This window comes from Lolium perenne, chromosome 1 (genome assembly GCF_019359855.2).
Source record: "Lolium perenne isolate Kyuss_39 chromosome 1, Kyuss_2.0, whole genome shotgun sequence".
NCBI lineage: Eukaryota > Viridiplantae > Streptophyta > Magnoliopsida > Poales > Poaceae > Lolium > Lolium perenne.
In genome coordinates this window covers 45660575-45685505 of record NC_067244.2, presented here as the reverse complement: position 1 = coordinate 45685505, position 24931 = coordinate 45660575, and the positions used below count along the sequence as shown (strand labels likewise).

General features: G+C 46.2%; 3 protein-coding genes across 3 annotated transcripts; 1 reads left to right on the top strand and 2 right to left on the bottom strand.

Moving 5' to 3' along the window:
• The first annotated feature begins 3764 nt into the window (after positions 1-3764).
• LOC127336464 (uncharacterized) lies at positions 3765-4843 on the top strand. The gene is made up of 2 exons (XM_051363306.2): positions 3765-3897; positions 3996-4843. Exons 1-2 carry the CDS (start codon positions 3775-3777, stop codon positions 4737-4739), a joined length of 867 nt encoding a protein of 288 aa, XP_051219266.1. The 5' UTR covers positions 3765-3774; the 3' UTR covers positions 4740-4843.
• Positions 4844-7146: 2303 nt separating this feature from the next.
• On the bottom strand, positions 7147-13747 carry LOC127348605 (beta-glucuronosyltransferase GlcAT14A). The gene is made up of 4 exons (XM_051374573.2): positions 12988-13747; positions 8403-8478; positions 8213-8328; positions 7147-8133 (listed from the first exon to the last, which is right to left on the bottom strand). Exons 1-4 carry the CDS (start codon positions 13550-13552, stop codon positions 7616-7618), a joined length of 1275 nt encoding a protein of 424 aa, XP_051230533.1. The 5' UTR covers positions 13553-13747; the 3' UTR covers positions 7147-7615.
• Positions 13748-17713: 3966 nt separating this feature from the next.
• On the bottom strand, positions 17714-18790 carry LOC127330768 (uncharacterized mitochondrial protein AtMg00810-like). The gene has a single exon (XM_051356871.1). The coding sequence runs from the start codon at positions 18788-18790 to the stop codon at positions 17714-17716; it is 1077 nt and encodes a 358-aa protein (XP_051212831.1).
• Positions 18791-24931: the final 6141 nt, after the last annotated feature.

Genomic DNA, 24931 nt, shown 5'->3' with positions numbered 1-24931 from the left:
ACCATGTGCACATGGAGCAGCGGCAACACAAGGACAAAGCGCGTGGTTAAGCAGACTGGGCGGGTGGCAGCGCGATCGATCTTTTAAGCACGATCGGTCGGCTGATTATAAGCATTGACGACATGTGTGGCAACTCGAAATTAGAAGGGCATGATGCAAGATGTACTTCCACCTTGCCATAATATAGTGCACATTGATTTGCGCGAAAGTCAAGCTCCACTAACTTTAACAAAGTTTATATTGAAGAAATTATCGAAATCTACAATATTATATGTATGCCATATTAATATATACTTTTATTGCTCTTATATTAATACATACTTTATGATGAACTAGTTGAATGCCCGTGCGTTGCTACGGTTTCTTAATATTTTTCATGCTCACGTATATAATCTACATAAAATAATTGTTGGCACGAAGGATACAAATGAAGAAGCTTTTTTAATCGACATTTAACAACAACATAGGGATATTCTTGTTACCGTAATGCATTCTTGCAAGGCACTCCTTTTGCCCCATCTTGCAAGACAAGAAACATATGAGTATATGAAAATTTAACCATTCAACACATTTCAGTTTTGAGAGTCCATATATGATTATATGATTTGTTGAATTCCATTTAAGTCAAGTAGCTACAAAAGAATACAAGAAACTTTGAATAGAGCATCAACTTAGGCAATACTATTCTCAACAAGGCTCTTGCTTTGCTAAGAAATAACCCATTTATTGCTATGGAATAATAAAAGTACATGCAAAGGAAACCATGTTAATTTTACAACATTTTTTTAAAATTTAAAATGCTAGTTTATGCACTCATTTTATTGGTATCAATCGATGTGCAATGTCTAGTGGAAACAATATGCCGATAATCTGCTAAACAATACGCTAGCCCAAACTTTCCCATGTTATATTGCTTTTCATATTTACAATAATGAAATGTTCTAACATGCGTGGAAAAGAATATGGGTTCTTGCCCATTCATTATATTGTAAGACAAACACACGAGTCGATCCATTTTAATGAAATAATAATATGTGCCCCAAGATGCATCCCTCACAGACACCTAGGAGCAAAATATGCAACGGAGTTGAAAACAGGGGTAACAAAAACCCATATAGATCCAATCCGCCGGCTCAGTCTTCCGGAGGTGCTCATAGGGGTAGGGTGTGCGTGTGTGCGTTCATAGGGGTGAGTGTATGCGCGTGTATGTGAGCGTCTGCGTTTGTACTGTGTTTCTCAAAAAAAAAACCCATATAATATTAACTACTCTAACATTTAAAAGTTATTTCCAACATCAGGCATATTAAATGTAACATTTTGTCTCGTTGATCTACTTGTGCGGAATTCAATTTTAGGTATCATCCACACCACACCACACGTTCAGCGATCGCTTGAACACTTCAATGTCTTCTCTCTAGTTGGTCAGCGAAAACTTGAAGTCTTTATGCCTTCAAGGCTTCTTTGTTTGGATATCGTCCACACCACACGGGATGGGGCTTTGTCAAATAATTCAAGAAGACACAAACAAGTGATAAGATATTTGCAAGAGCATACATTTACCCATGATAATAGAAGGTATCTATTACAAAAATATATATCATTAGAAAACTTAGATGTTGTACTTTTTAATGATATAGTATTTATGTTGTACGATTGATATTATGTTTGCCAAATTGATAATCTAGGAATACATGCAAGCCCTATAAACTGGGACAGAGGTAGTAAATATCTCAACACATATACACCTTATTATATTTCTAGTAAAAGGATATCACCTAAGGAAACATGGGTTTGTGCATCATTCAAATCCTTGAAAACTTTGGTCAGCCCTCCCCGCTCAACTTTTGTACAAAAAGATCACCCAAGAGAATAGTTAAAACTAAGAGAACAAAGTTCACGTCACGTAATCTGATCCCACTGAAGCAGCTGAAGAAGTCTAGTAGTACGCAATAGCAACCTCAGGAATGCATTAGTCCATTCCACACAAAATACAGTCTGCACAGCCTGCATGAAATGCAAAGACTACAACATGAGATTGGATTATGAGTAGAAAAATATTAACAAATTCAATATCTAACCAACCAAAATATTACAATGATAATAACTTTTGACGACACGCCAATTGCACTAATCATCCATTATCCAGCAATGCACATGACCTATTATGTAGAGTGCACCATGACATCACTTAATAGAATTTTTCTAGGTGTCTTGTCATACTCATGCAGATGAGATACACAACAATGATGTTAAATTACCTAGTGATTGATGAAATGTTGAAGTCACCTGTGTAGCATCCGACAAACACTTTCTCTATTCCTATGATTCTTTTAGTAAATTTGGTGTTCTGTTTTAACGCCTGCAAGCCATCAAAATAAAGCATAACTCCATTCACTCTCCTAGTCATCGTAAAAGTGTATTGTAAAAAAACATACCAAGACTACAGACTGAATCACCTTAAATTTCTCACTTCAGTAGTTGGCACCAATGACTATTCTCTTTCCCTTGCCCTTCCACTTCAAATGATGCATGGCCAAAAAACTTTTCAGAAAATGCCCCCAATCGATAGGCCCTAACAACAATATTTCGAATCGAGAACTCTAAACTGGCAGAGGGTTGTGCAGGAAAAATCTGGAGGCAGCGGGCGGAGGTTCCGAGGATCGAGGCTTGCGAAGGCGCATAGAGTCGGGACAGACGATCTCCTAAATCTTGTGTGGCACCGAGCTTCAGCATGGAAGCTTTTTCATGTGCGTGGGATGGCAGGGAGGTGAGAACAGAAAAGGAGAGTGGGCGGTGATACTCTGCGCCTCCAGGTTATCCGTCGAGGGAGAGGGCGACATTGAGGTGAGCGAAGGGCAGTCCGAGTCCTCCCCTTGAGAGGAAGGCGGTGTGTTGGGGGAAGTGGCTCATCCATGCGTAACAATATAGGTAGGTGGTCAGTGCGCAGGCGGCGCGGCGACACGGATAGGGCGACGGCGATGATGGTTAGTGGCGGCATGTGCGCATGCTCCCGAGCATCGGAGGACCGGGAGGGGATGGGAGGGGCTGGGATGGCCGGCGAGATGTGTGGTGATGCGGCGGCACGCTCGGATCAAGAGGGAGAGGAGAAACATTGTTTCTAAGGAATGACAAGGAAATATCCAGAAATATGTCATAATTAATTTGTATTCATTGATTCCACTTTAGTACCATGATTAACGGGAGGAAATTAGAGGAAGTCAACGATGGCAGGAGCATATATGGAAGTATTTGACGTGCATAGCAAAACAGCTCCAAATCACGTTCCAGTTTAATGCCGATTTATCTTGTCAAGCCGGGGTTGGATGGGAGGAGGTATGTACATACCATATACAAATCGATCGGACGGTGTTAGTTGTTGAGATTAAATTGGACGGACAGGATGCTTCTAATGACGACCATCAAACGCGTTGAGTGTCAAACGACCAACTCCAATTTAATAGTAAAGATGAAATGGTATTGACTTGATACTCTAGGTGCAGGTCAAAGATCACACGGGTTGACTTTCAAAAAATCTTATAGATACTATATTATATATTTTGGCATAGAGGGGGTAATTAATAAATTCCTAAAAAATACGGTATACTCGAAAAAGGAAACCGATATACTACTACGTGACGCTCAAACGCCCGCGATGAAACCCCACCCGCGCTTCCAATGAGGAAGTCGAGAGGGCAAGCGTGTAGGTATATATATGGAAATAGATAAGAGATAGGAAGGCCTACTCTCCGTAACCTAGCCGACGAGCGAGTACTCATGGCGCCCCTGTGGTCGCGCCCCGCCGCCGCGACCGAGAACGCGCCGGCAGAAGACGTCGAATCCAGCGACTGCGGCATCTGCTTCCTCCCGTTCGATTGCGAAGCGCCGCCGATCTTCCAGGTACTAGCTGCACGCGATTTTCCAATTTGATCCCTCGATCGATCTATCTTTCTTTTTTTGCCGTGGTGATGATTGCGGCCTGCTAATTTGTTTTGCAGTGCGACGCCGGGCATGTGATCTGCTCGTCCTGCCGGGACATGCTGGAGCAGCCGGAGGGAAGGTGCCACGTGTGCTGCGGCAAGGCCGCTTGCCGCGGATCCCGCCGGGCCCACGGCCGCGACGTCTGGCCGGAATACTACGGCTCACGCATCCGCAGCCGCGCGCGCCGTGGACCGTGCCGCTGCCCCGGCGACTGCGACTTCGTCGGCTCCGCGGCGGAGCTTCTCTGCCACTTCGTCAGCGTGCACAACTGGCCGTGCACCAACGGGGTGCTCGCCGGGGACACCATCTCCGTCCGCCTCCGGGATGGCGTCAACATCGTCGCAGTTGACTGCGTCGCCGCCTCCGACGACGACGACAACCGCCGGGGCATCGCCGGACGGTACCTGCTCGCGCTGGTGGTGGTCGAGCTGGAGGATGAGGGCGTGACGATGGGCCGCAGCGTCTCCGGTTTCTGCATCCGCCCCCGCGTGGCCGCCTTCGACCGGCGCTCGTTGTGGCCAGCCAAGGACGCGCAGTGCCAGCTCTGCCTCTCCTACACGCGCAACGTCTACGCCGCCGCCAATGACGGCATTCTGGTGCGGCGCCACCACCAGAAGACCAACGCCAGCGTGGCCTGCAGCGATCTCGCCCGTGGGCTGCCTGGCCGCGACGGCTGGTTCAAGGCCGATGTCTTGCTGTCCGACGACCTCGACGACAACGAGGAGACCGTCGAGGTCAACCTTAGGATTATCATCAGCTAGATCGGTGCTGGTCGTGGGAGAGGAAACGATTTGGGATGTGGACTGAGATCAAAAGATCTTGTTAGGATTTTGGTGATACCCCTGCCAGGGGTTATTATGTTACTTCGTAACAGTATGATGCAGTGATCCGCTTTGTCTCGAGCAATCGAGCATGCTGTGTCGATCACCTTCTTGGATTATTTGTGAATGCTCAGTATAGCAGGAGAAAGTTTTGAATGAGCTCGGTGTTGAACGTGACTCCGTGGCATATAATTAAACAATGTATAACAGAAAAAGATGAGCATGTTATGTTCATCACTTCGTTGGACCATTTTTTGATGTGAATGAGCACGCCTGTTGGACCTATGACTTTTTTGTGCCATAAAGATTGTAAAAATAAAATCCACCAGAAATCATCAACATTGTACATAACCATATATATGGCAAACGTATGCTATATGGCAAACATAAAAATTAAAATTCCGCCTTTTTTTCGTCTCAAACAGCATAAGGAAATTTACAATGGGGCGACGCAAGTCTTATCTTAGAGCTGCCATGTAAGATATCTGTTGAACTGGAGGAGAGAGAATAAATAGAAAGATAAAGTTGTTTTTTCTTAGCTAAGAAATGATCTCTTAAAAAAGAAGAGAAATGATTTTCTCCATTGTACCATATATCTTTCCTTACCAAGGTAATATCCTACCAAAATTTAATTATTTCTCATTAATTATAAGAGATAACAATAAAAGATAATGCATTTTACACCCTATACTTACCGCCTTCTCTAGATAATATGGAGGAATAAGAGGAGACATGCCTTCTCTACCATGCCCAAAGATGGTCCTAAGAGCATCTCTAATACGGAGTACTCCCTTCGTTTCTAAAAAAGTTGCTCAAATTTATCGAGATACAAATATATATAAACATATTTAGTTATTTATACATCTGAATCTAAAAAAGTTAAGCAACTTTTTTTGAGGTGGAGGGAGTATATGATATAAAATAGGGCTAGTGTCTAAAAAACTATTTGTTTAGGGCATTTGGGGCTAAAATCTCACCTTCAACATATGCATTATCTCTATATTGTACCAAAAATATAGAGCATGCCCTAAAAATTGTTGCAAGTGATGTATATTTGGGTGTAGGGCACCCAAAAACGTTGTGGCAAGAACCTAACCACCATGATCGTGGTTGCCTGGTTCTCACTACCGTGCGCCACTGCGACAACTCTGTCGGGCGCCCTCATCCCTATTATCACCCCATCGCTCATTCCCCCCTCAGGAGGCTCCGCCACAACCATTGCCACCGCTGCGGAATCTTGGGACGTCGCCACCCGAATCTTCCTGTTCCATGCCATGCCGCCGCCCGAGATAGTCATTGCAGCAGCGCCAGACGGCTGCCACTACCCTCATACAGCCGTCGGCAAGCCGTTACTCCTTACCAGGCTCTCGACGCTCGATAAACATGTCGCTGCCAGATTTAGCCGCATTCCTGGCTCCCATCCCGATCCGGCCCCATCCCTGCCCTTGCCGCCTTAACTATATTGGTACTATTATTTTGACTACTGCAATGGCTAAGTTGATGATATTGAGAAACGGAGTAATGCTTGGGGGACTAGAAGCCCCTGCCTTAGAACATAGTTAGACAAGTTATCAACGCACCTTAGATATATTCGCCGTTGTTTGTTCATAAAATAGTGTAGAATCGTGGTGGTGGGAAAATTAAAAGCAATGCACATGTTATAGGTAACTTCACGATTGGTTTTTAATAATAAAAATGTTTCTCTTATGCAGAGATGAACCACTATGTTCCATTTGTGGTCACCTCTACAGGGTGTGGAGCATAGAGACCTCTTTATAGAGATATCTACACGATTGAAGGACACAGCGAGGGATACTTTTTTCCAACGTTGATGGCAGCGTGATCATCGGATAGAATCTCCCCGCCTTAGCTTTATTCTTGTTCGATGTTTGTTTCTCAGAATTTTAGACCTCTTATGGTGTTTTATCTTGGATATGTGTGGATGTGTGCATCCTTATTATGAGTAATGCTTAAATTTTAAGTAATAAAAGCATCCATTATCGAAGAAGAAAAAAAGGTAACTTCACGATGTAGTTGCACAAGTTATCACCGCTACTAGAAAATTAAAAAATTGTGGATTGATTTTGGTTAGTACTTAGGAGCATATGATTCTACGAGGTCTCATGCACCAGCTAGCTAGCTCGATGAAGATAGGAAGCTAGCTAGTTGAGGGCTTGAGGCTATGGATCAATTCCGGCAGCACGGCAGTCTCTGCCTTTTCCTGTTTCTTTATTGCTTTATATAGAACGGCACTGCAAGAATCTTACAAATGATACATCAAGGTTAAATTGCTTGTACTACCAAAAAAAAACTCATTTACTAATTTAAACGAATGGCATAGAGCAAAAGATTCAAGATACTGTTGCTATTTTAATGAAGATTAGAATATGAATTAGTATGGTTTATAAAATGGCAGTCCCAAAATATGGACTGATGTTCTAAAACAGAGGGAGTAGGCAACTGGAGGTTCTCGGGAGAAATGGACACATACAAGCTCACTGCGGAGATGAGAACACGGTAGCAACGCTAATACGACCAACATACCACCTGCTCTACTCTTTCCTGTCCAGTTCTGTCAAATGTGAATTCAGCAATGAAACAGCACACCAGACCAATATGCTTCAATTAGCCTGCTCGAACATCTAGGCCTTCAATGCCATGGCGGAGCCACAGATGAAGTGAAACTCTCTGGCCTTCAGTGCCTATTGCTAAAGAAGGGAGTACGGTCAAGAAAGCAGGTCAGATCATTATATATATAAATACCCTCTGTTATATTATCGATATTCCCCTTTTCCTATGCAAAAGAGGTTATATTGCTATCGCCTGCATGATTTTGCGCCAGAATTTGCTTCTTCCAATGTCCGATTGATATATTGCTGCAACTTCAAGGCCTGAGGACCAGGTTTCACAACGTTCACGTCACTCCACTGGGAACATGAGTCAACGAACCAGCCCTTCCTGCCTGAGCACCAGGCACCAGGAACAGGCCCATGCCCAGGACGCCTGAGTAGTTTGTCATCGATCTTGTCCAGCAATGGTTCCTTCTTCTGAAAACGCCTTGCAAAAGGCTGTCCGCTGTTCACCATCTCATCATAATGTGCCATGTTCAGAAATAGGGGCTCTGTCTGAGGTGGTTCATCCCACACCTTGTACCTCAAATCATTGTTCACAGTGGAATTACGGAAATCAACCGAGTTGCATATGACTGAGTGGAAGTATCCTTCCTGAGGCAGCACTACGTTGTTGAAGTACATGAGAAGAACCCGAGGAAGATTCTCCCAGCCAAGAATACAATACTCTATAAACCGCCGATTTAGAATAACCCATGGAGAACCTAGTAAGAAAGAAAAGTAGATGGATAAGGATATTATCTAGACCAATGAAATAAAATCAGCGCAGAGAGCAAGAAATGCCTGTGAAGAACTTAAAAGCATCTGGAGTTGGTCTTTTCTGTGAGGCTCGGAAAAAGTTGGTCCTCCCTGACAAGTATATTCCAGCATCCACTATCATTGATTGCACTTTTTCAGATCTGCAAGTGAATAGTTTTATCAAAACTGATACTGTTGGCTGCTAAAAATCACTCCAAGTTCAAACGGTTCATACTCTTTCTCTCCAACGTCACTAGTGTGATCAATGAAGTTGAATTCCCTTGGAACATATGATAAGGCATGAATCAAGTCTGCAGCAGGATAAAATGAACAATAGTATCATAATCAGCATAAACCTAACTATCAAAATGGTGCAGTTTCACAAAATAAACCAGAACAACATCACTACTATATTTTTCAAGAAAACACAAAGGACCTTTGTGTTTCATTTCATTGAAAAGGTAGAAGTTTTTTATTACAAGCCTCCTAGGAGGAAGAGGGTACAGGAGGAGGACAAGTTTAAGTGGAAGTGGACTGCGGATGGGAAGTTCTCGACGAAGACGGCCTATCGCACCTTCTTCCATGGCTCAACTGTGCTGCCCAGTGCGGCGCAGGTTTGGAACTCATTTGCTCCCTTCAAGTTCAAGTTCCATGCCTGGCTGTCGCTTCGGGGCTCATGTTGGACTGATAATCGCCGGCTGCGCCACAGGTTACCCTCCCATGTTCTCTGCCCCCTCCATGTTCTCTGCCCCCTTTGTTCTGTGGCCAACGAGGCGCTCGACCACCTCTCTCCAGTGCTCGTTCACCTAGACTATTTGGAAAGAGCTGTTTCAGCATGCAGGGCTGAACCTGGCGGTGCCCTCTGCAGATAGTCAGCTCTCATCTTAGTGGCCTGACTCGGTTACCCATCTGAATCGATCTGACACCAAGGTTGCTAACTCTGCCATTATGCTTACTCTTAGGGCTCTTTGGCAGGAGCGGAACGCTAGGGTTTTCGATGATACCTCCACTTCTGTGGGACGTGTCCTAGATGGTGTCGTAGAAGAGTGGCATCTCTGGCTATCTTGTAGACGTGGGCAGATTCAGGAGATAGGGTAGTGCCTCGCTTGCTCCTTGTTGGAGCTTTGGTCGTGAGTGTTGGGGTCCGTTACGAACTTGTAACATTGTAGCCTTGTTTACCTTTCTTTTCGAGCTTAATGAAATGACTCGGAGATTTCCTGCGGGTTCTTGAAAAAAAAAAAAAAAAAGAGGAAAACTAACTAATGTACATCCCAGGTCGTCGGTCACTACTCCTAGGCCAGTGGCACTGGCTTTAGCCCAGAGAATTGTTTCATCTTTGATGCTGGAGATCAGACCATTGATCAAAGGTTGTGCACCCTCAAACACGCAACTGTTGCGGTGTTTCCAGGTCATCCACAGGATGAGCAGCGTCGCGGGGGGCAGGCGTTGTCTTGCTTCTATCCACCGTTCAGTGAGGGATATCTCCTGGGCTGGTGGTCTGCAGGTCATCCGGTGCCATGAGAGAATTTCCTGCCAGATCAGCAAGGTGGAAGGGCAGGGCAGGGTCAGGCGCAGCATTGTCTCAGGGGCCTGTCCACAGACCAAACAAGCTGAATGGTGCTGGAGTCCTCGACGTGCAAGACGGTCAGCCATCCAGCACGGGTTTTGGTCAGCCAGCCAGTGGAAGAATTTCACACGTGGCGGTGCCCAGCTTTTCCAGATAAGTTTCCAAGCTCTGCTCGAAGTGGAGCCCTGGAAGGTTGTGTGATAGCACGATTTCTCTGTGTAGGGTCCGTTTGCAGTCCACCTCCAGATCAGCTTGTCGGCGTCTAAGGGTGGTGTGCAGAATTTCCTGCCAAAGCAGTAGGTACACTGACCAATCCCCTTGATTCCGAGGATCCCATAGATGTCACGCGCTCAGCTGTTTGCCTGCAAGCCATCGGCTCCTGTTCTCACTTTCCACCTTCTTTTTGGTATGCAGGCATGGAGTTGTGGTGCAATCTCGCTGATTGAGCGGCCGCTGATCCAGCGATCGTCCCAGAACAGCGCGGTCTGGCCATTGCCCGCTGACATCGAAGTGGAAGTGAAGAAGAGGGTGTGTTCTTCTGCCGAGAATTGGAGTTCAAGGTTGCTCCAGGCCCTGTTCATGTCGGTGTGGCTATACCAGAGCCACCGGAGGCGCAGAGTGAAAAAGGCGCAAGGACAAGCAGCTGATGCATGGGTATTGCACTGAGAACAGATTTGATAAGCTCAAGGCGACCAGACTTGTTCATAAGACGTGCCTTCCATGTTGGTAGATTGTCTCGCGCCTTCTCAATCAGCGGCTGCATCTGGGCGGCTGTTGATTTGCGGGCAGTGAGCGAAATGCCCAGGTAGATGATAGGGAATTGCACAGATGGGCATCTAAAGTGTTGGCCGATGGCATCGGTGTCTTCCTCACTGCAGTGAATAAGGGTGGCAGAGCTCTTTGAGAAGTTCACCTGTAGCCCTGATGTACGCCCAAAAAGATTGAGAATCTCTTTGATCGCCATGATATCTTCAGCATAGATGGAAATCATGGGGATCATCCGCCAGGGGTGCAGCTGTTGCAGTATGCCCAGAGTGGCGGCGCCCCTGATCAGACGACCCAATGCATCGACGGAGAGGACAAAGAACTGTGGCGACAGAGGGTCGCCCTGCCGAAGCCCTCGGCGATGCCAGATTGGGGGTCCAGGTTCACCGTTGAGCAAGACTCTCGTATCTAACCGAAGAGAGGAGGATTGCTAGCCATTCTGGGAAACGGTCTCCAAAACCATATTGGCATAGGGCCTCAAAAAGGAACGGCCAAGATATGGAATCAAAATTTCAGCAAAATCCTCAGCTCTTTGAGTTGATGCAGCAGCCGTGTCGTACTAGGCTGATTGGCCGATAATCGCCTGGGCTAGATGCATCTGCACGTGTAGGTAGCAGGGTAAGCAGCAGTAAGCAGTACAAGGTAGCAGGGGCGTCAGTGGCCGGTCCTCTACAATGCGAGCACTCCAGCTGGTCAGTGTGTGAGCCGTGGCTTGTAGACAGAGCCACAAGGCGCCGGAAGGGTCGATGCCATCCACCAAGGACCAAGCTTGAGCCACAGCGTCGTGGAAGCTGTCGAGAGGCAGTCAATACTCCTCGAAGTGGAAACGTGGCCGTGCAGAGGGCATGGGGCAGCAATCGAGCAACAGGGTGCAGTGATCCGAGACCACGGACGACAGGCACCGCAGGTGGCAGGCAGCATGTAGTTCTTCCCAAACAGATGTGCACAGTACACGGTCAAGGTGAACGAGATCTACTACATGTCTGGGAAACAAACTGGAAATGTCATTTGGTAACCCAAACAAGTCCAAACGTCAGCACGACACAGTAGATACTCCCTCCGTCTACAATTACTTCGCTTCCTGAATTTAGTCAAAGTCAAACTTTGTAAAATTTGACCAAATATTTAGGAAATAATATCAACATCTACAATGTAAAATCTACTGTATTCGAATCGGCATAAAGAAGCACTGCCCATCCAGTAAAGAAGAAGAAGAAGAAAGAGTTCCATCACAAACACCTTGCCAGAAAACAGAAAAAACAACTTACTCTAGCAGAAAAAAAAAAGTTGCTCCTCAGCCTTCTACTCAGCCAAAAAAACCAACGGCCTAAGAAAAATCAAAGAACTATTCGTTGATCATTGCTAATCTACACTGTGACAAGTCCTGGTGAGCGAGGAAGGCCGCCTCACTAGGAAGAAGAGATCGGTGCTGGAAAATACGCCGATTACGCTCCTTCCACACATTCCAGAAATCATAGATGATCAGCCCACTAAAACTTCTCCGCGACTCTTTGGCACTTGCATGCAAGAAGTGACCCCACCAAGCATCAAGAGATATAGAGCTCGAACCAAAACTGGCAGCAGGAATACTATTCCAATCCGCCAACAGCGAGAGAACCTCATCGCTAAAGGGACAACTCAAACAAAGATGATAAATAGTCTCTGCCTCCAAACGACAAAGCACACACTGATGCTCATGAGGCCAACCACGCCTCTCAAGGTTGTTGGCTGTAAGGATGCGGTTATGAAGAGCCAACCAAGCGCAGAGACGACATTTTGGTTCAACCTTAGCATTTGGTATTATAGTTATTGATATTTTTTCTTATATTCTTGGTCAAACTTTACAAAGTTTGACTTGGACTAAATTCAGAGCACGAAGTAAATATAAACGGAGGGAGTACTTAGCTACTATTAACAAATTCTCCTGCAAAAACTACTACTCCCACTGTTCCAAAAAAAGCTTCTCAACTTTGTCTAGATATGGAGGTATATAGACATGTTTTATCTATAGGTACATCTGTATCTAGAAAAAGTTGAGAAGCTTTTTTTTGGAATGGAGGGAGTACTAAACATCTAATATCATGATGATCATCAGCACAACTTAAAGGTCAGTCTTATAATCAACCCGTGCATGTTCTGAAATCCGCACCTTCTACTCAACTTTAGATAAATCAAACTGACGATAACGGGAGCCTGAATTTAAACAGAAAATAATGCACATCCATATGGAGGTCTATGCTGTAAAACAAATAACTGAAGTGACACTACATTTCGTAGTTTAAAAAAACACTACATCTGTCTGTGTGGGCAATAGGTAGTTAGTTGATGTTAGTTAGAAGATTAATGTGTTTAGCTTGCAAAATTAATTTCGTTTCTAACAGACTGACACTATTGGAGAAATGAAATATCAAAATGGGGGGACTATTTCGGGTCAATAAGATACAATCATGGAAATCCCTGAGTATGAATACAAGTCGAGTTGACATACCATCCTGGGTGACGAGGGGGTAATCGGCGGCGTTGAGGGTGAGGAACCAATCCCAGTCGGGGTGGAGGCGGAGCAGAACGGCCGCGGCGCGTAGCGTGCCGGCCAGGCCGGAGGACCCGACAGGCGTCCCCGCGGTGGGCGTGCCCACGACCGCGACGTTGGCGAACGCGACAGCGGCGGGCGCAGCGGCGGCGACCCCGGCAGCGAGGTCCCGGCGCTCGTCGTTGGAGGCGTCGGCCGAGAGGTGGAGGACGTAGCGGTTCCGGGGGTGGTAGACGGCGAGGAGTAGCCGGAGGAGGCGAGGCCCGTCGCCCCGGGCGCCGATGAGGAAGTACGCGAGGCAGGGCAGCGCGTCGGGGCCACGGCGGACGCCGGCGGCGGCGTGGGCGGTTGTGAGGCCCGGGAGGCGGAGGCGCGTCGGGGAGGAGTAGGCGGAGAGGAAGAGGAAGAGGAACGAGAGGAGGAAGGAGACGGAGACCAGCGAGAGGAAGAGGATCCACCGCCACCTCTCGCCCGAGCCGGCGCCCCCTCCCCCGATGCCGCCTCTCGCGCCCCCTAATCCCATGGAGGAAGATGATCCGGAGTCCGGAGAGAGTGATCCAGATCACATACGCGCTATAGGGCCGCAATGGATGGAGCGGCAGCGCGGATCGGCTCGCCGGCGGTGAGTCGCCGTCGTCGGAGGTGCTTTGTGCTTAGAGTAGAGGCCACGAGAGCATCGCGTCCCGTCGCACGACGCACGGCGAGTGATTTTTTTTTCTTTTTGCGCGTCGGTGGCAGGAGTTGTCGGAGTATGACAGATGGGCCTTCGTCTGGGCCCTTTCCACGCAGCCCGCTGAAACATGAGCAAATTAAGAGCATCTCTAATAAAGCCCCCGTAAACATGTATTTACGCCCATATTCAGTTCACCGAACTCGTGTTTACACCCGTATTCAGTTCACCGAACATGATATCAGAGCAAATTAAGAGCATCTCTAACATACTTCATCTTCGATCTCGGTTAGCATCAATTCCCCGTGTTTCTCCGGTTGATCAAGGGTTCTTGGGTTGGCTGTATTGCGAGCTAGGGTTTTGTTGTTTTTTCCGATCAAACGGGTTTATTCGTGTGCGTCTGTTATGGCGACGAAAACTACAGCGTCAACGTCGGATCTTGCAGCATCTGGGCCGGGCACCGCCGGTGTAGATGACAGAGAAGTTTTGATGGTGAATCTGGGACTTCGCGAGGAGGACGTTGATGACATTGTATTCGAGGAAGATGGAAGCCAACATGAGTAGGCAACTCGCTGTCTTGTTATGGATTATGTACACACAGATCGGTCAACATTAGATCTTGCCAATGATGTGAAGATTAAAGTGTTGAAGATATTTATGCATGTTCCATTTTGCATGTCTTGGTGACTCGGAGAAGGTAGTGAATGGGGGATCTTGGGTGGAGAAGTCAGTCGTCATGGCCCCTTATGTGGATTCACCAAACCTGATCGAGTTGAATACATTGCTTATCAGGGACGGAGCTGCCTTAGTGCCATTGGGGTCAGCTGACCCCAATGATTTTTGGTGAATGCTTCACTAAATATTACAAATTAGACATATTTTAGATAAGATGACACCAATGAATTAGAGCAAATATAGGGCTGACCCCAGTGATATTTTTTTCTAGCTTCATCCCTGTTGCTTATATGGATACATATACATGATCTACCGTTTGGCTACAGGGATATGATCAAAACCCTAGCAAGAAAGGTGGGGGAGTTTGAGGTAGTGGACCCTCCATCAGATGATTTTACTGGTAACTTTTACGCAGCTAAAGTCATGATTGATCTCGGCAAATAGTTGAAGCATGCAGAAATTCAAAACGGCAGCTCTCTTTAGTCAAATACGAGCGATTTCCTAACTGGTGTGTAGTCTGTGGTATGTTGGGCCACCTCTACAAGGATCATGGTGATCGTGTGCATAACCCTGGGGCATTGGTCTTCAGAGACCTGAGGCCGAGCTTTGGACCATGTTCATTTGGTTGTTTTGTTGGTCGTGGTAGAGGCCGATGAGCTGGCAGTGGAGGAAGAGGTGGTTGTGGTGGCAGACCCCTTTGGTGATCCCAACAAACATATGCCAGGCGATGATGGTATGAACAAGGAGGAGCCAACTAATCCCAATAGGAAGCAGGTTGCACTCATTGCAGTTGTTGATGGCACCAATCAAGGAATTGTTGGTGACATCCGAAACATGTTTCCCTTAGGGAGTACCATCAGGACCATTGAGCCTCATGAGCCTGAACTGTCAGCGAGCGAGAAATGCCTCGACAGTCTGTGAGCTTCATGACTTTGTCAGAAAGTTAGCCCATTTTATTCTTTGTATTTTCGAAAGTCAAATAAGTAAGACTCGTGTTCATTCATTATCTGGTACATTAGGGTATGTGATGCATGTAAAATGCATATATGAACTTTGCACTTTATTAACATGTACTCCCACATATTTGCAACATATATGATGCTATTACCATGTTTTATATTAATTTACGGGGATTTAGCAATGATCCCCTTTACTTTGGTTATAACTCTACAGAACAGAAAAACCCTATTTTGTGTATTTTCCACTTTCAGAGACATATACGGAGTAAAATTGAGCTAGGATTACTAGGGAGTCATTTTTTTACTGAGAGAAGCATCGTGAACTATTGGACCAGACCTGGAACCTTGGAGGCCCAAAAGAGGGAAGGTGGCGCACCCACCCTGTTAGGGCGCGCCACCATGCCTCTTTTGGCCATCGATCGTCCGATTCGCTTATTTTTCCACGAACCGACGTATTTTGATCTAAAAAACCTTATATATATGGGGCACCATGGTGCCCGGGCACCAAACGTGTATTTCGTACATACCTGGAGTGTACGTGTCTAAATTACACATACCTAAGGTTTACATACCTAACATATACACATACAAGTTACACATACATAACATTTACATACTTAACATACACACATGCAAGTTACACTATATATATATATATATATATATATATATATATATATATATATATATATATATATATATGACCCACGGGGGTTCTCTGGAGGAGAGCATCGCACAAACACATACGTGAAAACAGAGGTTGCGTCAGCGAAGAATGGAGGGGCAAACTCCGCCGGAACCGCCACCGCAGGGATCTTCACCTTCTCCAACATCTTTCACATCAACACCGTGATCAAGGGGTAGTAGTCCACCTATGTACTACGAGTTTGTGGTAGTACCTTAATCTATTTCTCTCATGTTCTTCATAGATCTTAGTACCATATGAGCTGCCCAACATGATTATGGTCATATTGTGATTTCTATGTGGTGGATCTTTGTTCTATGATATTGTGCTATGAGATTTGACTCTACTTTATGTAAGATGTATTAATAGATTATATTATGTACCCCGTTCTTAAGTATTGGTTCTGATCCAACTTGTATGCAAGAACATGTATGTTGTGATATGTGTGTTAGATGAAATAATATGGTTTTAGTGATTGGATAGTGACAACAAATTCATAATATATAATGGTTTGCCTTTTCTTTTGCTATCTCCATTGGCGGAGCCACATCAGTACATGGGTGTGTGCAAATGTACACCCATTATTTTTTGGCAGCAGCGTGTATACCTATGTCTAACTTAAATACATAGCAATATACATCAAATAAATATAAGAAATGTGAGTAAAAATGCAACTTCAAGTGTACTATGTACACCCATTATTTGTATGCTGGCTCCGCCCCTGGCTATCTCACTAGCGATAAAGTGAATACATGTGCTATGTTCGTCACATAATAAAAGTGGGGATTGTGTTTGTTCACGGTAACGTATTTGATATTCACAATCATGTCAAAGTACTTATGGCTATACTATGTTAATTTTTAAAATAAGATTGCATGGACTTTTCCCTTTCTTGTGGAGTATAAGAGAGATGTGTTGTATTATCTCTATATTAGGACGTGATGCCTATATGAATATGTATCTTACACATATTGAAGTTATATTCTTTATATCTCATTGATGAATTGTTATTATCCACCACAACTTTAAGAAGAGAGTAGACAAGTGAACCCGTGAACCCCGGTCCAATTTTTAATCATAATAAACACATTTCCATTGTATTTATCTTACTTTCTATTTCCTACACTATTTTAATCCGAATATACAAAAATATTTAGTTATCTTATTTGCATGCAAAACCCCAAAACAATCAACCATTTACTGCTTTTATTTAGTTTAATTTACTTGTTTAGTTTACTTTAAAAAATACTTTCGTTACTACTTTATTTTACTATTACTAATATGAAGCCTTGTGCTTGAAAACCACACGGTAGTGTTGGGTACACAAGGCTTTATTTTATTTTGCGGGATTGCTAGAAGAAGAGAGGGGCAGACAACTCTTGACCTACCCAAGAGTTCGATATAACCCTCGAGTCACCCTTGTGGCGAAAATACTCTGCTAACAGAACACTCTGCACTTGGAGTTCTAACATTATCAGTACGATAGATATTATGGTGTTGGTAGTACGTGCAAACGAGTAGTTTAGGGAAAACGCCACACATGGGGCGATCGTCCTTGATCATATATATATAGCACAATACAGAGTGTCTTGCAAGGCAAGGAAACAATCTAAACCTACCAAACCGAATATAAACAAGATCGGTGGAGGGATTGTGTTACAAATATTGCCTAGCAATCTATACAAGAGATATACTCTAACATCCCGCCGCAGTCAGTGCGTCGGGCGGACGAACGCATAGACTGTACCGGAAGTCCAAGAAGAGCTGCGAGGGGAGCCCTTTGGTCATGATGTCGGCGAACTGCAGCGAGGAGGGGACATGGAGAACCCGTATCTGACCGAGACACACCTTCTCCCTGACAAAGTGGATGTCGATATTGATATGCTTAGTACGGCTGTGCTGAACCGGGTTCGATGCCATGGTGACTGCACTGACATTGTCACAAAAGACAACGGTGGCTGAGTGGAGGGGGTGATGAAGCTCCTGAACCAACTGTTGGATCCAACAACACTCGACGACAGCATGAGCAACAACGCGATATTCCGCCTCAGCGCTGGAGCGGGAAACTGTAGCTTGTCGCTTGGAGGACCACGAGACCAGATTGTCGCCAAGGTATACACAGTAGCCCGAAGTGGAACGCCGTGTGTCCGGGCAACCGGCCCAATCGGCGTCAGAGTAGGCCGTGAGAGTAGATGCTGGCGTCGCATGAAGACGTAGCCCAAGATCAAGAGAACCCTTGATGTAGCGAAGTATCCTCTTGACCAAGTTGAGATGAGGCTCGCGAGGTGCATGCATGTACAGACAGGCCTTCTGAACCGCATGAGCAATATCGGGGCGAGTCAGGGTGAGATACTGTAGAGCCCCTGCAAAGCTGCGGTACTCCGTACGATCAGCCAGAAGAGGGCCCTCATCAGCGGAGAGCTTGCAACGCGTGTCAATAGGAGTGACACTGGGGTTGCAGTCGAGCATGCCGGCGCGTTGGAGAAGATCAGCAGCAGCATACTGACGCTGAGAAAGTAGCATCCCACTTGACATCCGTGTGACAGAAATCCCGAGGAAATAAGAGAGAGCCCCGAGATCCGTCATAGAGAACTCTCGATGTAGAAGGCCGGTGATGTGCTTGAGCAGCTGCGGCGTCGAGGCAGTGAGAATGATGTCGTCGACGTACAATAAGAGGTACGCGAGGTCGGTGTCGTGTCGATAGATGAAGAGGGACACATTCGACTGAGAGGCGACGAAGCCGAGATGGTTGAAAGTGCATGGAGCCCCCATGTGTGGTTTTGGTAATTAATGACAATCCCTATGGACTAATTTTGCATTGAGTTATATTTGTAGGAGTTGTCCATAGGCAATGCTTGAACCATATGTTGGCTTCAAGGTTACAATAAGAAGAATTTGATGAAGGATATCAAGTGTCAAGTATGTCTTGAAGATGAAGATGAAGTGAGCCCTCAAGTTACTTCAAGACATCAACATGTTTGTATTAGGGTGCAATAAGAAGAAATTGATGAAGGATATCAAGTGTCAAGTATGTCTTGAAGATGAATATGAAGTGAGCCCTCAAGTTACTTCAAGACATCAACATGATGAAGAATGAAGAAATGAAGTGCAATTTCAAGATGAGCCAACTCGAAGAGATCATAAGCTTGAAGCTTGCCATGGAGAAATGAAGTGCTAGTTCAAGATGAGCCATCTCGAAGAGATCCTTTGATTGACTCTTGCCATCCATATGGTGATCATGGATATGTGAAGTTGCGCCGAAGAAGGTTTGCTCTTGATAGGGTTTCTTTCTCACCGGTCTCATAGTGTAGTTGGAGACCGGTTTATAGTTTAGTTGCCGTACTATCAAGAGGGCTCTCGAGTGAGTAACTCGATCATATCCTTCGGAGAGCTCAAACCTTTGCATCCTTGCATCACCTTTCTTGGTTGTTATGTGTATCTTATCCATGTGATGTTTTAGAGCTTGTGCTTATTCTCATGACAAGCTCTAGTTCATCAAAAATGGATTTCGCATAAATCACTTGTTGCGTTTTCGAGTTTGGTGCATCACCTTTCTTGATTATTATTTGGGTCTTATCCATGTGATGTTTTAGAGCTTGTGCTTATTCTCATGACAAGCTCTAGTTCATCGAAAACGGATTTTGCATAGATCACTTGTTGTGTTTTCGAGTTTGGTGATTTTCTCGGTTTCTCATGTTGAGGTGTTGCACCTCTAAATATAATAGAAAATCACCCCCACTAGTTTCCATATTTTCACTTTTTGTTGGGTTTGCTCTTGTCGTCCTCTTTCCAACCAATCTTAAGTTTTGGATTTTACAAGGTAGCATGTTTATATCAGCAGGCCGGATTTTCCGGGCCGGATATTTGCAAAATATCCGGCCCCTGAAATTTGGCTAAGGACTCAAGACTTTTCGGCTCAGTACTGCCCCGGATATATTGCCGGACTTTTGACCGGAAATTCCCCAGGCCGGAGATTTTGGGCCGGATAATCCAGGCCGGATATTTGCAAAATATTCGGCCCCCAAAATTTGGCTAAGGACTCGAGGCGATGCGGCTCAGTAATACCCTGGCTGAGGCCGGTTTTTTGGCCGGACTTTTGACCGGATTTTTCCCTGGGCCGGACTTTTGGGGGGGCGGATTATCCGGCCCCAACTTAGGCCGGATTATCCGGCCCTGGATTTTCCCCAACGGCTCGATTTTCTTGGGGGGTATAAATACTCCCTTCTTCCTCCTTGGGCTGATGCTTCTCTCACTCTCTCTCTCTCCTCCATTGTTGAACTAGAGAAGCTTGCTCTATCTCTCAATCCCTCCATGATTCTTGCCCCCATTTGAGGGAAAAAAGAGAGGAGATCTAGATCTACATTTCTACCAATCAAATCCATCTCTTTGTGAGTGGAACTCTCTAGATCTTGATCTTGGTGTTCTTTGTGAATTCCTTTGTTCTTCCTCTCTTATTCCCCCAATAGCTTTTGTAGCTTTGTTGGAATTTGAGAGAGAAGGACTTGAGCATCTTTGTGGTGTTCTTGCCATTGCATTTGGTGCATAGGTTTGAGTTCTCCACGGTGATTCATGGAAGTGAAAGCAAGAAGGTTGTTACTCTTGGGTTCTTGGAACCCTAGACGGATTCTAGGCCTTTGTGGCGATTTGTTGGGAGCCTCCAATTAAGTTGTGGATGTGTGCCCCAATCTTTGTGTAAGGCCCGATTTCCGCCTCGAAGGAAATCCCTTAGTGGAACCGTGACCTAGGCCTTTGTGGTGAGGGTCACCGAAGAATAAGGTGAGGCGCATTCGTGGCGTTCGGTGTGTGGTGTGAGTACCGCATCTTGGGGTGAGGCCTTTGTGGAGGTGGTGTGCATCGAGCAACCACACCTCAAGGTGAGCCTCTTATGGCGTTCGGGAGCACTAAGCCACCGCACCTCTCCAACGGAGATTAGCACTCGCAAGAGTGTGAACTTCGGGATAAATCTTCGTCTCCCGCGTGCCTCGGTTATCTCTATACCCGAGCTCTTTACTTATGCACTTTACCTTGTGATAGCCATCGTGCTTGAAGTTATATATCTTGCTATCACATAAGTTGCTTGTATTGCTTAGCATAAGTTGTTGGTGCACATAGGTGAACCATTGCTTAGAATAAGTTGTTGGTGCACATAGGTGAACCATAGTATATAGGCGTTGGGCTTGACAAAGTAAATGCTAGTTTTATTCCGCATTTGTTAAGCCCATCTCGTAAAAGTTTTAAATTGCCTATTCACCCCCCTCTAGGCGACATCCGTGTCCTTTCAACGGTGAGCATAATGAGCAAACCGCTGGTACCATGCTCAAGGAGCCTGCTTGAGGCCATAGAGTGACTTGTCTAGATGGCAGACATGATGTGGCCGAGCTAGGTCGATGAAGCCAGGAGGTTGCACGCAGTAGACCTCCTCGTCAAGGTTGCCATGAAGGAAGGCATTCTTGACGTCAAGCTGATGCACAGGCCATGCGCGGGACGTGGCGATGCCGAGAACAATGTGGATGGTGGCCAGCTTGACGACGGGACTGAACGTCTCATCAAAGTCGATGTCGGGCTGCTGCGAGAAGCCACGGACAACCCATCGCGCCTTGTACTGTGCTAGTCCACCGTCCGAGCCAAACTTGTGCTTGAAAATCCACTTCCCTGAAACAATATTAGCACCGACCGGATAAGGAACAAGAGTCCAAGTACGGTTTTGGATTAGAGCATCATATTCATCAGTCATTGATGCGCGCCAATGAGGGTCATGGAGTGCGGTGCGATAGGTTTTGGGCTCAGGAGAGATGGTGGATGTGACGGCTGAGAGGTTGAGGCGCTCGCGGGGAGGGACGTGAATACCGCGTTTGGCGCGGGTGGTCATGGCATGAGTGTTGTCGGCTGGAGGGGGTGCACGCCGGGGCGGGGATGGGGAAGGTGGTGGGGTGGGCGTGGCTGTAGGAGACGTGTGTGTAGGAGGCGACGGTGGCGTCGCGGAGGCTGGTGCGCGTGGGGTGGGTGCAGCAGGTGTAGGTGTAGGCGGGAGAGTGTTGTGGATGGGAGGGGGCTCGGTGGCAGCGAGGTCTATAAGAAAGTCTAGGGAGTCACTGGGAAGGCTAGGAGAGGTGGTGGCGAACGGAAAATATGACTCGTCGAAGATGACATGATGCGAGGTGATGACACGGCGTGTAGATATGTCTAGACATCTATAGCCACGATGGGAGGAAGGGTACCCGAGAAAAACACATGCACTAGAGCGGGGTGAGAGTTTATGTGGGGCTGTAGCTGAGAGGTTCGGGTAGCATAAGCACCCGAAAACGCGAAGATTGTTGTAGGAGGCGGGAGCGTTGTAGAGACGCTCATAGGGAATGGAAAAACCAATGGGTTGGCAGGGTCGAAGGTTGACTAGGTGAGTGGCAGCGGAACGAGCTTCGACCCAATAGGAGGGTGGCATATGGGCTTGGAAGAGGAGGATGCGGGTAATGTCATTGAGTGTCCGGATGGCGCGTTCGGCCTTGCCGTTTGGCTGCGATGTGTAGGGACAAGAGAGACGTAGATGAATGCCATGGATGGAGAGAAAGGTGGTGACGGTGGAGTTGAGAAACTCGGTACCATTGTCGGCTTGGATGGCGACTACGGGAAAATTAAATTGGGTTCGGGCATAGGAGATGAAGTTAAGGAGAATGTCGGCAGTGTCGGATTTGCGACAGAGTGGAAAGGTCCACATAAAATTAGAGTAATCATCAATGATAACTAAGTAATATTTGAGACCAGAATTACTAAGAACTGGGGATGTCCACAAATCGCAATGAATTAACTGAAAGGGAATGACACAAAATGTTCTGGACCTATAAAACGGCAAACGAACATGCTTGCCAAGTTGACACGCATGGCACACTGAAGGTGTTGCATTATTACATGAAATCGATAATTTTCTTGATAAATGTGATAGAGCGTCACGACCCGGATATCCTAGACGATGATGACAAAGCTCATGGTGGTTGGAGGATGCGACGAGGCCGAGGCTGGATGGCGGTGTGGTGGCGGAGACGGTGTAGAGCGGACCGGAGCTATTGCAGCGAGCTATCGGGCGTCTGGTTCGAAGATCCTTTATAGAAAAACCAAACGGGTCAAATTCAATGGAAACAAGGTTATCGATAGTGAATTGATGAATAGATAAAAGGTTTTTGATAATGTGGGGCACAACTAAGATATTACGAAGAGAGAAAAATTTATCGGAGAGAGGAAGAGTGGTGTGACCGGTGCTAGAGATAGGTAAAGACACGCCGTTACCGACGGTGACATGAGAGTGTGGAGGAGGTGGAGTGCGGAAAGACAGTATACCAGGGTCGGAGGCCATGTGAGAGGTGGCACCCGAGTCCATGACCCAATCACCAGCGGCAGTCGATGATGATGAAGAGCTCGCGGCGTGAAGTGCAGCTATCAGGGCGGAGCAGTCCCATGCAGGTGGACCTTGGGGAGTCAGTGGTGGCAGCGGGTTGGTGTCGAACGCCTGGCCGTGGAGAGGCGCGAGCATCGTCGTGTAGGCCTGCTGCGGAGGCTGGACCGGCCCATAGTTGGCTTGGTGGATTGGCCCGTAGGCGGGTGGGGCGGGAGCAGCCGGTCGGGGTCCGAGGAGGCCTGGGCAGCTAGCTGGGCCAGTGACACGCGTACAGCACGCGACCGTTGGGAACCCCAAGTGGAAGGTGTGATGCGTACAGCAGTAAGTTTCCCTCAGTAAGAAACCAAGGTTTATCGAACCAGTAGGAGCCAAGAAGCACGTTGAAGGTTGATGGCGGCGGAGTGTAGTGCGGCGCAACACCAGGGATTCCGGCACCAACGTGGAACCTGCACAACACAACCAAATTACTTTGCCCCAACGTGACAGTGAGGTTGTCAATCTCACTGGCTTGCTGTAACAAAGGATTAGATGTATAGTGTGGATGATGATTGTTTGCAGAAAACAGTAGAACGAGTATTGCAGTAGATTGTATTCGATGTAAAAGAATGGACCGGGGTCCACAGTTCACTAGTGGTGTCTCTCCCATAAGATAAATAGCATGTTGGGTGAACAAATTACAGTTGGGAAATTGACAAATAAAGATGGCATGACAATGCACATACATGTTATGATGAGTAGTGTGAGATTTAATTGGGCATTACGACAAAGTACATAGACCGCTATCCAGCATGCATCTATGCCTAAAAAGTCCACCTTCAGGTTATCATCCGAACCCCTTCCAGTATTAAGTTGCAAACATCAGACAATTGCATTAAGTATGGTGCGTAATGTAATCAACAAATACATCCTTAGACATAGCATTGATATTTTATCCCTAGTGGCAACAGCACATCCACAACCTTAGAACTTTCTGTCACTGTTCCAGATTTAATGGAGGCATGAACCCACTATCGAGCATAAATACTCCCTCTTGGAGTTACAAGTAACGAATTGGCCAGAGCCTCTACTAATAACGGAGAGCATGCAAGATCATAAACAACACATAGATGATAGATTGGTAATCAACATAACATAGCATTCAATATTCATCGGATCCCAACAAACGCAACATGTAGCATTACAAACAGATGATCTTGATCATGTTAGGCAGCTCACAAGATCGAACAATGATAGCACAATGAGGAGAAGACAATGATACGTCCAAAACGTATCTACTTTCCCGAACACTTTTGCTATTGTTTTGCCTCTAATTTGTGTATTTTGGATGCAACTAACACGGACTAACGCGGTTTTCAGCAGAACTGTTCTGGTGTCTCGTTTTTGTGCAGAAATCCAACTTTCAGGAAAATCCTCGGAATTTATGCAGAAGGTCCTATTTTCCCAGAATATTGGCGGAGCCAGAAGGGAAAGCCAGGTGGGGGCCCGAGGACCCCACACCATAGGGCGGCGCGGCCCAGGAGGGGCCC